Here is an 11,715-nt window from a genome sequence, read left to right on the forward strand (position 1 = left end):
CGTTTTATGTGTGTATAAGATAACACTGCAATAGAAACCAATTACTAGTTCTTTCTAGGACTACTCGTTCTCTCTAGGACTACTAATTATGTAATGATCAGGGAACACAGGAGTACCATCAGGGAACACAGGAGTAAGATCCTTCTTTCTAGGACTACTCGAAGGATTCAATCTAATCTTCACGCTATCATCATCATCATCATCATATAATCAAAGTTAGGAGGCCCATCAGCTTTTCCTTCTTCATCAGTCCAGTCACATTCATCATTATCCGCACACCCTCCAAGTAACCATCCACATCAGACCATTCTCAATCATCTTCATCACTTTCTCATTTCTCAATCGGTTCAGTTTTAATTTGGCTTTTTGGTTTTCATTTTTTTTTCGGTTTTTTAGATATAAAAACCGTTTGGTTATTTATGAAATTTACTTTGTTTACTTTGATCATTTTAGTTTTGGTTCAATTTGGGTAATAATGCTAAAAATCGGTTAAATATCTGTTAAAATTTCAGTTTCAATTTGATTTTGGTTTTTGAATTCGCATAATTCAAATAAAATTCAAATTTTTTTCTTGTTTTGTCAGATCAAATATGGAGTAATTTATGGATAAAAGTTATAAGTTATTCGAATAATTTGGTTATTTGAGTAATTTGGATCATTTTCAATATAAAAACTGCTTGGATATTTGTAAACATCGTTTCGGTTTTAAGTTTTTTTTTTTTTTTAAGTTTGGTTTCGGTTCGGTTCGGTTCGGTTTTCGGTTCTAGAGGGATCTATCTCTTTGCATTGGGAACGACGTCGTTTCAGTCAGATACACAATGGCGAGGAGGCGCGAGAAACGTTCATCGGCGACGGAGAGTTCCGAACGGCGGCACAACCGTGACGAGTCAAAACCACGAGATGGAGAACCAGACTCAGATCGTCGGCTCATCACCATCTTCGTGGTGTTCTTCATCGTGATCCCCGCAGTCTCAATGGCAGTGTACAAAGTCAAATTCGCTGATCGAGTCATCGAAGCGGAGCCATCGATACGTCAGAAGGGAATAATCAAAACCGATATTCATTTCCAAGAGATCCTCACTGTGAGTGTTGCCTTACTTTTTTTCGTTTCAATGTTTGAGAATCCTTTGAAAAAAAAAGCTGAAAGGTTGAGGGGATTTGAGTTTTGGTTCAGGAACATTCAAAGGCTTCAGAGAATTCATCAGCTAGGCATTATGATTATCCAGTGTTGGCTTACATTACGCCGTGGTTGGTTTCTCATAGTTTCTTGGAAGCAGTGTCACATGAGAATTGGTCTTTTATTATATGATGCAAATGATGTGCAGGAACTCTAAAGGATATGATATGGCAAAGATATATAACTCCAAGTTTACTCATTTATCACCTGTTTGGTACGACCTGAAGAGGTATCATCAGTTCATGAGTTCTATGTGCTTGCATTGCATTTATCTTCGGGGTTCCTAAGAATGATGATGACATGTTTGGTTTCTGTTTGATATTAGCCAAGGGAATGGATTGGTTTTGGAAGGGAGACATAATGCTGATAAAGGATGGATCCAAGAGCTTCGGTCAAGAGGAAATGCAATGGTAGTTTAACCAATACATTTGTTTTGTGTTCTTCTCTGTAATGGCCGGAGAAGGCTGGTTCTTGGTGTGTTTTTCCTTCTCTGATGGTTTGAATTTTGATTACCTGTCATGTAGATATTACCAAGAGTTGTTCTAGAAGCAGTTCCCGAGGAGCTGCTTAAGAAAAAGAAACTAAGGGCAAAAGCTATTAACCTTATTGTCACAGAGTGCAAGTAAGAGTCTCTCTTAGAGTTTAGAATTCTTGTAAAGCTCATTCTCTGAAAAGGATGAATGTTTAGAGTCTTTTGACGTGGAGCTTGTTAGTTATACAACACACACTTGTCAATTGTCATCATATGTGCTTTGTATATAGGGAAATGGGGTTTGATGGTATTGTGCTAGAGTCTTGGTCAAGGTGGGCAGCTTATGGTGTTTTGCATGACCCGGACATGCGGAAAATGGTATTTTGTGTCCTGTACTCCTCTTTTAGATCCGTTAATCTATGTCTTGCAAGCATCAAACCTCATGGTCCCTTAGTCGTTTAATCTTACATGTGGTTTGTGTACTCAATCTTCTAGGCACTGCAATTCGTAAAACAACTTGGAGACGCCCTTCACGATCAGGATATGCAGTTCATGTATGTCATTGGTCCACCTCGTTCAGAGACGCTCCAAATGTACGATTTTGGTCCAGATGATCTTCAGTTCTTGAAAGATTCGGTGGACGGGTTCTCGTTAATGACCTACGATTTCTCAAATGCCCAGAACCCTGGCCCCAATGCTCCTCTCAAGTGGATAGATCTCACCCTCAAACTCCTACTTGGTTCATCCAACAACGTAGATTCAAGCCTGGCAAGAAAGGTTCTTCTTGGTCTCAACTTCTACGGCAACGATTTTGCAATCTCTGGAGGTATATAAACCATCTGCTTGGTCTCTTCCTGCTTTTTTTCCCAAAAATAACTGAATAAACTACTCAGGAGACGGAGGAGCTATCACTGGAAGGGATTACCTAGCGTTACTCCAGAAACACAAGCCAACGTTGCATTGGGATAAAGAAAGTGGCGAGCATCTTTTCATGTATAGAGATGATAAGAACATCAAGCATGCTGTTTTCTATCCTACATTGATGTCTATCCTTCTACGGCTTGAGAATGCTCGTCTCTGGGGTATTGGCATTTCCATCTGGGAGATTGGTCAAGGTTTAGATTATTTCTTTCATCTTTTGTAAGTTTCTCACGTTACTTTATCTTCTTTGCTGACTTGAAACAGCTGCTGAGAAAGTGAAATTAGTCACTATGCTCTTTTCTTACACAAAGACATGATCAATAGACATCTCACGTTGCATCCTGTTTCTGTTAACTTAAAACAACAGCTGAGAAACCTCTTGTAGCTAGTTTTGTCTCTGGATAGAGTGCAAGTCAGTATACTCTGTTCTAACACCAAAGACATCTCATCCGAAAATGTCACGTGTCAAACAGGCAGTGGCTAAAATTGATAACACAGTACACGTCAGCTTACCAGAAACAGCTTTTCTGCTTGTCCTCACATTTCGTTTCCACTTCTTTAATCTTTCTTAAAAGTTTGATGATACGTAGTGGACTAAACTTGGTGTAGAAGGAGAAAGATAAAGATAACGATAGAGAGAGAGACATGGAAGCTTTGAAAACCGCTAGCTTTAGTCCTACGTCGGTTTTATCCGACAAGAGATCAGAAACACGAAAGCCCTTCTCGCTCCCTAGCCTCTTTCCACCGAAGCCACCGAAACCAATCTCCCAAGAAAGCTTATTCAGGAGCTTCAATGGCGGATTGGCTCTTCTAACCTCTGTTCTAAGCAGTGCAACAGCTCCTGCAAAGTCCCTGACGTACGAGGAAGCTCTGCAACAATCTACGACCTCTCCTTCATCTTTTGATTCAGATGGCTTGATCGGATGGGATATCAAGTTTCGTCACAGACAATCCTCTGGTTATTGCTGGTGGAGTTGCTGCATTTGCTGTTCCGTTTGTCCTGTCTCAGGTTCTGAACAAAAAGCCCAAAACTTTTGGGGTTGAGTCTGCAAAGAATGCTTATACCAAGTTGGGTACTGATGAAAATGCTCAGCTGCTTGACATAAGAGCCGCTGCTGATCTCAGACAAGTGGGCAGTCCTAATATTAAGGGTTTAGGTAAAAAGACGGTTTCAGCTGTTTATAACGGAGAAGACAAGCCTGGTTTCTTGAAGAAGCTTTCCTTGAAGTTTAAAGATCCTGAGAACACCACATTGTTCATTCTTGACAAGTAAGGCTCTTGGAATCTACAAGTTTCTCCTTATAGCTACATTGAATCTTTTTAGCTTCTTATACTGTCTGATCAGTGAACTTGAGTAGTGAGTGAATATCATAAGTGTTATTGTACATCTGATACAATGTTGCAGTTGGAAAGAAACTGAGAAGCATTTAGACTTCACAACTTGTTTTCACTGCCAGTAGTTTAATACAGTGTGATTGTTTGCATGGAAAGCCAGGTTTGATGGAAACTCCGAGCTTGTTGCCGAACTGGTGGCACTTAATGGATTCAAATCTGCTTACGCTATTAAAGATGGTGCAGAAGGACCTAGAGGCTGGGTGGTTTGTGTTTCTCTCCCTCTCATTCCACAATGTTTGTTTTCTTCTTAACTATTCAGGATTGTGATGTTTTTCTTTCTGGAATTTTCAGAATAGCGGCTTGCCTTGGATAGAGCCAAAGAAGAATCTCAGTCTTGATTTGAGCAGTTTGACTGATAGTATCAGCGGTGTATTTGGCGTAAGTATGCGATTTTACAATTCATTAAAAAAAAGTTGAGAGATGATTAAAAAAAGGGAGAAACATAATAAATGTACAGGAGAGTTCTGATGGTGTCTCTGTAGCAATTGGAGTAGCTGCTGCTGCTGGATTAAGTGTTTTAGCATTTACAGAGGTCAGTTTCATCTCTCTTTCTTCTCTCTTTGTCTCCAAGAAGATACTAAAATGTTATCTATGTCATCATCACAACAGATTGAAACCATACTCCAACTACTAGGTTCAGCTGCACTTGTTCAGCTTGCAGGCAATAAACTTCTATTTGCTGAGGTAACTTCTTCACATCTTTAATATCTCGGAAGTGGTTATGTGTTTTTGATGGTTCTTTGCTTTCTGTATATGGTCTACAGGATAGAAAACAAACTCTAAAACAAGTGGATGAGTTCTTGAACACAAAGGTTGCACCTAAAGAACTTGTTGATGAGTTAAAGGTACAACTAGTTTAGGTATCTCCATTAATTAGTAATGAAACCGTTTCTATAGATAACCTCAACATTGAATTAACACAGGACATAGGAAAGGCTTTTCTTCCTTTATCAACAAGCAGCAAAGCTCTTCCCCCACCAGCAGCAGAAGCAGCTACAACCACCACTGTGGATGAAAAAGAACCTGAGCCAGCAATCAAAGTCGCCACTGCACAAGTAAACTCAGAGCCAGCGATAGAGGCTGCCACTGCACAAGTAATCACAGAACCAACAAAAACAGAAGCCAAACCGAAACCTTATCCAAGACCATTATCTCCATATGCATCGGTGATGTTTCTACACTCCTCTGAAACCTCTCTTGCATTATTTAACACAAAGAAGCTATGTTAAGACAACCATTGATCACATGAGTGCTTTGTAATCTGACGTATCTCTCTCTCTCTTTCTCTTCTTCACTATGTTTGCAGTACCCAGACTTGAAGCCTCCAACATCTCCCACACCAGTAAGCAGCAAAGGTCTTCCCGCACCAGCACCAGTAGCAGCAGAAGCAGCTACAACCACCATCGTAGATGAACCAGAACCTGAGCTAGAGCCAGCAATCAAAGCGGCCACTGCACAAGTAAACTCAGAGCCAGCGGCCAAAGCCGCCACTGAACAAGTAATCACAGAAGCCAAACCGAAATCTTATTCAAGACCTCTCTCTCCATATGCATCGGTAATGTTTCTACATTCATTTCTCCTTAAACCTCTCTTTACATAAGTTCTCACAAAGAAGCTATGCTTGGTGGAAAAAGGAAGAAACTTTATAAGCCGTGATAGTTAAGACATCCACTGATTAGTCACATCACATGAGTGTTTTGTAATCTGATGTCTCTCTCTCTCTTCTTCACTATTTTTTGCAGTACCCAGACTTGAAGCCTCCAACATCTCCCACACCATCACATCCCTGAAACAGAAGAACAATATTTATCGGATCTGTGTAAACTTCTATTGTCTTATTCAAGAACTTAGACGCTTCCTTATGTCGGATCTGAGATAAGTGTATTCTGATTATTATTATTTTTTCTTTACCCCTCTTACCGCCATTAATGTTGTGCTGTTGCATTGTTCAAACCATCGTTGATTAGCACAGTCAAATAAAGTAAGTGGCGGCCCATATTAGGCCCAGTATAAAGTAGGCCGGCCCAGGGGACGAAAGGAATATAACTTAACTTTCTCATGGATTCCCTTTAGCAAAAGATTTAGTGAAAAGTTGTTTTTTTAGTGAAAAGTTTGATATATACTTAAGCATAAACCTATTCAGAATCAATGTTTTTCTTTATAAAATGCGTACACCTTAATTATTCGGCATCTAATAACAAGTTGATGCCAGTCTAGTTCAGTTGACGTATATCCGATTATCTAGACATTTTAACCAAGTAGTAACCGCTAAATTGCTAAGCATGTATCTTTATTAGTTGGATGGCCTCTTTTAGGCTAATATATGTCTAGTTTAATCGAGAATATGATACTATCAGTTAGATTTAAGATAGATATGTGCGAATTGTTGAAGATGATCGAAGATCCAAGAGAATGACCTTCTTTCAAGTCAAAATTGGATTTTTGTAATCGTAGTGATCGTTTTGAAGAATTAGCTTTGTTTTAATTCACGCGATTTAAATGTTCAAGCTGATTTTTTTTGGCTAAAAAAACTCGAGCATAAAGATGTCTTTTTCATATGTCATAATATGTCGATAGTAACAAATCCTCAAAATAACTGTTTTATCTACCAAATTTGATATTGGAGTTTGTTGGAAAACAAAATAGTTGAGATAGATCCATCACCACAAGTGTAAATGAATGTCAGCACAAAACATGATATTGAGTTTGGAAGTTTGGTCGTCAATCATGCAGAAATGGTCCTAAATAGACTATGCGCCAAAGAAGGTTGGTCCTAACAACAAGGGACGTGTCGAGTGTTCGTTACAACTGCTTTTTTTTTTTTTTTGTTACAACTGCTTTTATTGGTTCTGTTTTTTTTTAAACAATATTTACCGACAAATAGCTTTGTGTTTTTATAATATAATGTTTTTCTTTGTAATGTAATGTTGCAACAATTTACCTATAGGCTTTACACTCTATACATAAAAATATACTACACTTACGAAGGGAATAAAAGGGAATATCCATGGCAAAATTATATTTAATTAGCAAACTTTTAACTTATACTTCTTTGAGTGCTAACAATATATTCTCAAAAAAATCCAAATTTAATTACGGGAGGAAGAGAAAAGTAGTGATACTTTTTTATAAAAAGTAGTAGTAATTTAATAAATGTAATTATATTCCCTAATGTTGAATATCTAACGTGCATTATTTTCAATGTAGCGGCTTGTTTTTTTGGTTTCGAAGAACCGTAGGGATTGTTTCGGTCTTTTTTGGTAAAAAAGATTGTTTAGGTCTTGTTATCTTCTTGAGTTAATGATGCATGAATGATATCACGGTTGTATTGAATTCCGGCAAAGTGAGAAATTAAAGTTGTCCTTTTTCACATGAAATTATGTAAACCAGGTTTTCTAAGGAAACTTGTAAATAGCAATGATTAAATTTGTACAGCTAGACCATATAAGCGTGGTCGAGTGGTCGACCATGTATTCGAAACCTACTATTTTAGATATGTTCGTTTTTCTGATTATGCAAAAGGAGTATCTAATTTTCATTGTGTGTAAATGGGAATGTATGGCACCGATAAACAATAGAGATTAGGTCATCTGGGTCTAAGAGTCCAAAGTTTAAGCTATCAAACTTTAAGCTCCCGTTTTTCGGTAATGTTGTCTCACTAGTGAATACATATGATTTAGGAAGTGAGTGGCCAGGAGGAGAGAAGCCACAACTGACTAATTTTAATTTTGTCCTAGTGATTTGCATTAATAGACAATACTGAAAGGAAAGCGGTATGCACAAGCGCAACAAAGCAGCATATAACCCAGAAACCAAGCAACCCGGTAACCAGACGACCTTGGCAACCCGACTCTTGTTATCCAGAGAATAGGGTTATCTACCTACCCAACCTGCGACATCAACAACCTTCACTTGGCACAAGGCAGTGTGGAATGTGGCTTGTTCTCCGAAGCTCAAACTCCTTGTCTGGAAAACACTCCATGAAGCTTTACCTACTGGTCACAACCTGCAACGACGGGGAGTAATTAACAATATCTCATGCATCCACTGCGGGGGAGTTGAATCTGTGAACCATCTTTTCCTACAGTGTACCTTTGCTGCGACTGTGTGGAACCTCGTTCCTCTCCAATCACCGTTCTGCTCAACTATGTGCCCATCAATAGTCATCGCACTTGAAGCTTCGAGCAATTGGACTTGCCTTCCGCCGACGGGAGTGTCTTTAAACATACTCTTTTGGATCATGTGGGCGTTGTGAAACACACGAAACCAACTCTTATTTGAGTCGCGCCCCCAATCATCCTCAGAAGTGGTCTCCAAGGCTTTGGCAGCAGCAAGGGAATGGCAGCTTGCTCAGAACCCAATCGACACCTCACGTAATACGCAAAAGGAGCCATCTATCACTCTGACGCCGACGATCCCCTCAGGGACAATCCTATGCAATAGCGACGCAGCGTGGGATAAGAACTCGGAATCGACGGGACTTGGATGGATCTTTACATCTCCAGGAACCCCAACTCTTCAAGGCACCCAATTTCAGACTCACGTGCAATCGGTCCTCTTGGCTGAAGCCCTAGCGGTACGATCTGCCCTCCAACACGCCATTCGTCTTGGCTACACACAAATCTGGCTTAGATCAGATTCTCTTGTGCTCATCAGAGCCATCACTTCGATCAACAAACCGAAGATCATCCACGGAGTTCTCTCGGATATCGGAGCTTTATCACTTTCCTTTGCTTTCTGTTTTTTCTCTTTTATTCCTCGGGAGTTTAATGGACCTGCGGACCACTTAGCAAAAAGCTCTCTTTGTAACCGGGCCTCCGTTTTGGGCCTAGACTTCTAGTTTCTTATTAATGAAAGATGGTTGATCAAAAAAAAAAAAAAAAAAAAAAAAAAAAAGGTTATCTACCTAACTCATATTAGACGAGATAGGACCTTCCAAATACTTAATTTTTTTTTAACATTCCAAATACTTAATTTTTTTCTACTAATTGACTATAAAAGTTAATCAAACTTATGCAATATTCACACGTACGATTAACTCACCATAAAATGGAGGAGTATTGTAATTCTTAGATAATTAACTGCAGGAAGATATTCAGTTTCTCAACTTGAATATGTTCCAGAGAATCACAATCAGGTAAATGAAGTCAGGGGTACATACGATTTTACTTTTCGGAAGATGCTAACAATGATTATTTAATCAATGAAAATCAGCTTAGTAAATTAAGATTCCTTTACGTACACCGACCAAACTCGTTGGTTACTTAGTTCGTTTCTTATAAATAGAAAGAATGGTTGGTTGCTCTCTCTGAAAAAAGACCATTCTCTCTCTAATATCTCTCAGTTATTTCATCTTATTTCTTTTTTTTCTTTGGTAAGAATTTCTTCTTATTCTTCTCATACCCATAACGTTAAAACTGTGCCATCTCATGGATAAGCATCTTAGGACGAAGCAAACCAAGACCAACCCTATTCTTACTTCTTCATCTGAAGGTAAGCTCATGAAAACATCATTTTAACCTTTTTTTTAAACATCATTTTAACTTCCATGTTTACAAACAAAAATATTTTTTATAGTTTGAAACATATGATTGATTATGACATGGAACAGAAGTGAGTAGTCTTGAGTGGCAAGCTGTGAACATGAATCAAGAAGAAGAAGATTTGGTCCGTAGAATGCATAAGCTTGTCGGTGACAGGTTTGATCCCTTTAAATTAACTAATTAGTTATAACTTATTAACGGCTACAATTTTGACCTAATTATTTTCTATATAAATAATTATTTTATTAAACATGAAAATGGATTAATTTGTTTTTTCTCACTATATTTGCTGATATAGGTGGGAGTTGATAGCTGGGAGGATCCCAGGAAGAACGGCAGCAGAAATTGAGAGGTTTTGGGTCATGAAGTATAATTGAATGTGTTACAAAAAAAAAAGTATAATTGAATTCTCTGAAGTTTCACTGATTGTCTCTTAATTTTACTTGCCAACTTTGTAATAATGAAGTTTTCTTAAAATAAACCATTTAAATTTTTGGCCTTCCTAAGAGAAGAATGAAACAGGCTTGGGCTTCTTCCAGTAAATAAGGCCGACGAGTGTAATATGTAGGCCGGCCCAATCATTTACTTTTCTACATTTCTCAAGTCATGACAAAGTTGATACAACAAATATGAATCCGTCAAAGGGAAGTGATTGTATATATGGATTTCAACACAGACTAACACGTTGGAAAGTAGCAAATAAAAAATAGGAAAAACGTTGGAAAGTGGCAAATAAAAAATAGGAAAAATTTGGAGAAATACCTTTACGAGATTTTATTTTGAAAACTATATCATCATATAAGTTTTTGGAGAACTACACTTTATAATTATCCAATTGAAATGTTAATAATTATTTTAGCATCTAAGTTTTTTTTAATAAACACAATTAACTTTAGAATTATATGCGTTTAAAAAAGAATCTTTTAAACACGTTCCTTGCCAAACAAAATGATAGGTGTGACCTCCTCAATCACAGCTTTAAAAAAAGCTGTAGAGAAACATAAACACACAAACTTTTGCGCAATAATTCTTGGCTCTTTTGGCTTTTCATTGATTTATATAGAAACAAATACAAGAGGAAGGTGGAGACATTTTCTCCATGCGAGTACAATAAAACATCTATAAATTAATACTTTATAAATTAATAAACTCTATAAATTAATAAATTCTGCTAGTTTCAATTTGGGCCAGCTCAAAATTTAATATAAATTAATAAATAATAAGATAATAATTTTTTAGAACATTCGATGTAAATATATGATCCCACTAAAATTATAAATTAATTATTTATATGTATACATATTTTATATAAATAAGAACCTCTTATTATATTGTTTGTTTTATATTCACAAAAATATTATCTTTATATTTTCTTAACACTTAATATATTTTTGATGAGATTTAATATATTATATCTAAAACCACATTTAACTTTTATGCAATATAGATTATATACACCATATAATATAATAAAGTTAATATAAATGTCAAATTTTAAAAAATAACAATTAAAGTGTATACAATAAAATCAAATATTTTTCTTATTTTAAAATAAATATATTTTAAAATAAAAAATCTAAATTAATAAACTTTTGTAAATTAATAAATTAATAAAATTTTAAAGTTCCAACGTTATTAATTTATAAAATGTGTATGATTCAAGTTCAACCCGTTCATCCTTCAATGCCGTAAGGATACCAAGAATCAATAACATGAAAAATATTTATTTACCACAAAGACAGATAATAATCTTTTTAAAGTTTAATTTTAGTTATATACTTCCTGAATTTATAGTATGATTATAAAAATTACTAATTAAAACAAGGATAAAAACGTATTATTACATATAATAAAGTCCAATTTTCATAAAATAAAGAGTGTATTTCTCAAATTTCAAATTACAAATAAGATATTTTCAAATTATTCCTAAAAATTAACCCACCTATTGTCAAATACCCACACATTTATTTTCTTCTTCATCAATTATTGATTTTCGTCATTTACACTAAAACGTTTTAAATCAATACGTAAACAAATGGTACAAATCAAATCGATAACTGAATGATGAATGATGAGACTAAAACAAGTGTTCACAACTGAACAAATGATTGATTCCTAGTGGTAAAAAGGTTTTAGCTGGAACTTCTGCCATGGGTTCGATTTCTTTTGGCCACCCATAAACATTTTAGGGAAATTTGGCTGTATAA

General features: G+C 36.4%; 3 protein-coding genes across 4 annotated transcripts; all 3 read left to right on the top strand.

The window, feature by feature from the left end:
* Positions 1-818: 818 nt before the first annotated feature.
* LOC103858830 (chitinase domain-containing protein 1) lies at positions 819-2,793 on the top strand. 2 transcript variants are annotated; one of them, XM_033286179.1, is made up of 8 exons: positions 819-1,082; positions 1,175-1,248; positions 1,326-1,406; positions 1,503-1,587; positions 1,702-1,799; positions 1,940-2,027; positions 2,145-2,477; positions 2,539-2,793. In XM_033286179.1, the coding sequence occupies exons 1-8, from the start codon at positions 819-821 to the stop codon at positions 2,791-2,793; spliced, it is 1,278 nt and encodes a 425-aa protein (XP_033142070.1). The 2 variants fall into 2 exon arrangements, with proteins under 2 accessions (XP_033142070.1, XP_009134505.1); XM_009136257.3 differs by having other exon boundaries at positions 2,145-2,475; positions 2,543-2,793.
* A 355-nt stretch (positions 2,794-3,148) lies between these two features.
* LOC103858829 (rhodanese-like domain-containing protein 4, chloroplastic) lies at positions 3,149-5,755 on the top strand. The gene is given in 9 exon segments (XM_033286207.1): positions 3,149-3,491; positions 3,493-3,839; positions 4,066-4,168; positions 4,257-4,343; positions 4,423-4,497; positions 4,575-4,649; positions 4,730-4,810; positions 4,889-5,131; positions 5,708-5,755. Coding segments are annotated over 9 exon segments (1,335 nt in total). The 5' UTR covers positions 3,149-3,215.
* Positions 5,756-9,394: 3,639 nt separating this feature from the next.
* LOC103858831 (MYB-like transcription factor ETC3) lies at positions 9,395-9,885 on the top strand. Its single transcript, XM_009136258.3, has 3 exons — positions 9,395-9,458; positions 9,577-9,664; positions 9,807-9,885. Exons 1-3 carry the CDS (start codon positions 9,395-9,397, stop codon positions 9,883-9,885), a joined length of 231 nt encoding a protein of 76 aa, XP_009134506.1.
* The last annotated feature ends 1,830 nt before the right edge of the window (positions 9,886-11,715 follow it).

This window comes from Brassica rapa, chromosome A03, assembly GCF_000309985.2.
Source record: "Brassica rapa cultivar Chiifu-401-42 chromosome A03, CAAS_Brap_v3.01, whole genome shotgun sequence".
Taxonomy (NCBI): domain Eukaryota; kingdom Viridiplantae; phylum Streptophyta; class Magnoliopsida; order Brassicales; family Brassicaceae; genus Brassica; species Brassica rapa.

What these genes read in the sequence shown, in the direction of transcription:
- LOC103858830 (XM_033286179.1), top strand. Translation starts at nt 819, where the DNA reads ATGGCGAGGAGGCGCGAGAAACGTTCATCGGCGACGGAGAGTTCCGAA. An exon ending in TTGGCTTACATTACGCCGTG is followed by an intron (nt 1,249 to 1,325) that starts GTTGGTTTCTCA and finishes AATGATGTGCAG; the next exon opens with GAACTCTAAAGGATATGATA. An exon ending in GTTTGGTACGACCTGAAGAG is followed by an intron (nt 1,407 to 1,502) that starts GTATCATCAGTT and finishes GTTTGATATTAG; the next exon opens with CCAAGGGAATGGATTGGTTT.
- LOC103858831 (XM_009136258.3), top strand. Translation starts at nt 9,395, where the DNA reads ATGGATAAGCATCTTAGGACGAAGCAAACCAAGACCAACCCTATTCTT. An exon ending in TCTTACTTCTTCATCTGAAG is followed by an intron (nt 9,459 to 9,576) that starts GTAAGCTCATGA and finishes GACATGGAACAG; the next exon opens with AAGTGAGTAGTCTTGAGTGG. An exon ending in CATAAGCTTGTCGGTGACAG is followed by an intron (nt 9,665 to 9,806) that starts GTTTGATCCCTT and finishes TTGCTGATATAG; the next exon opens with GTGGGAGTTGATAGCTGGGA.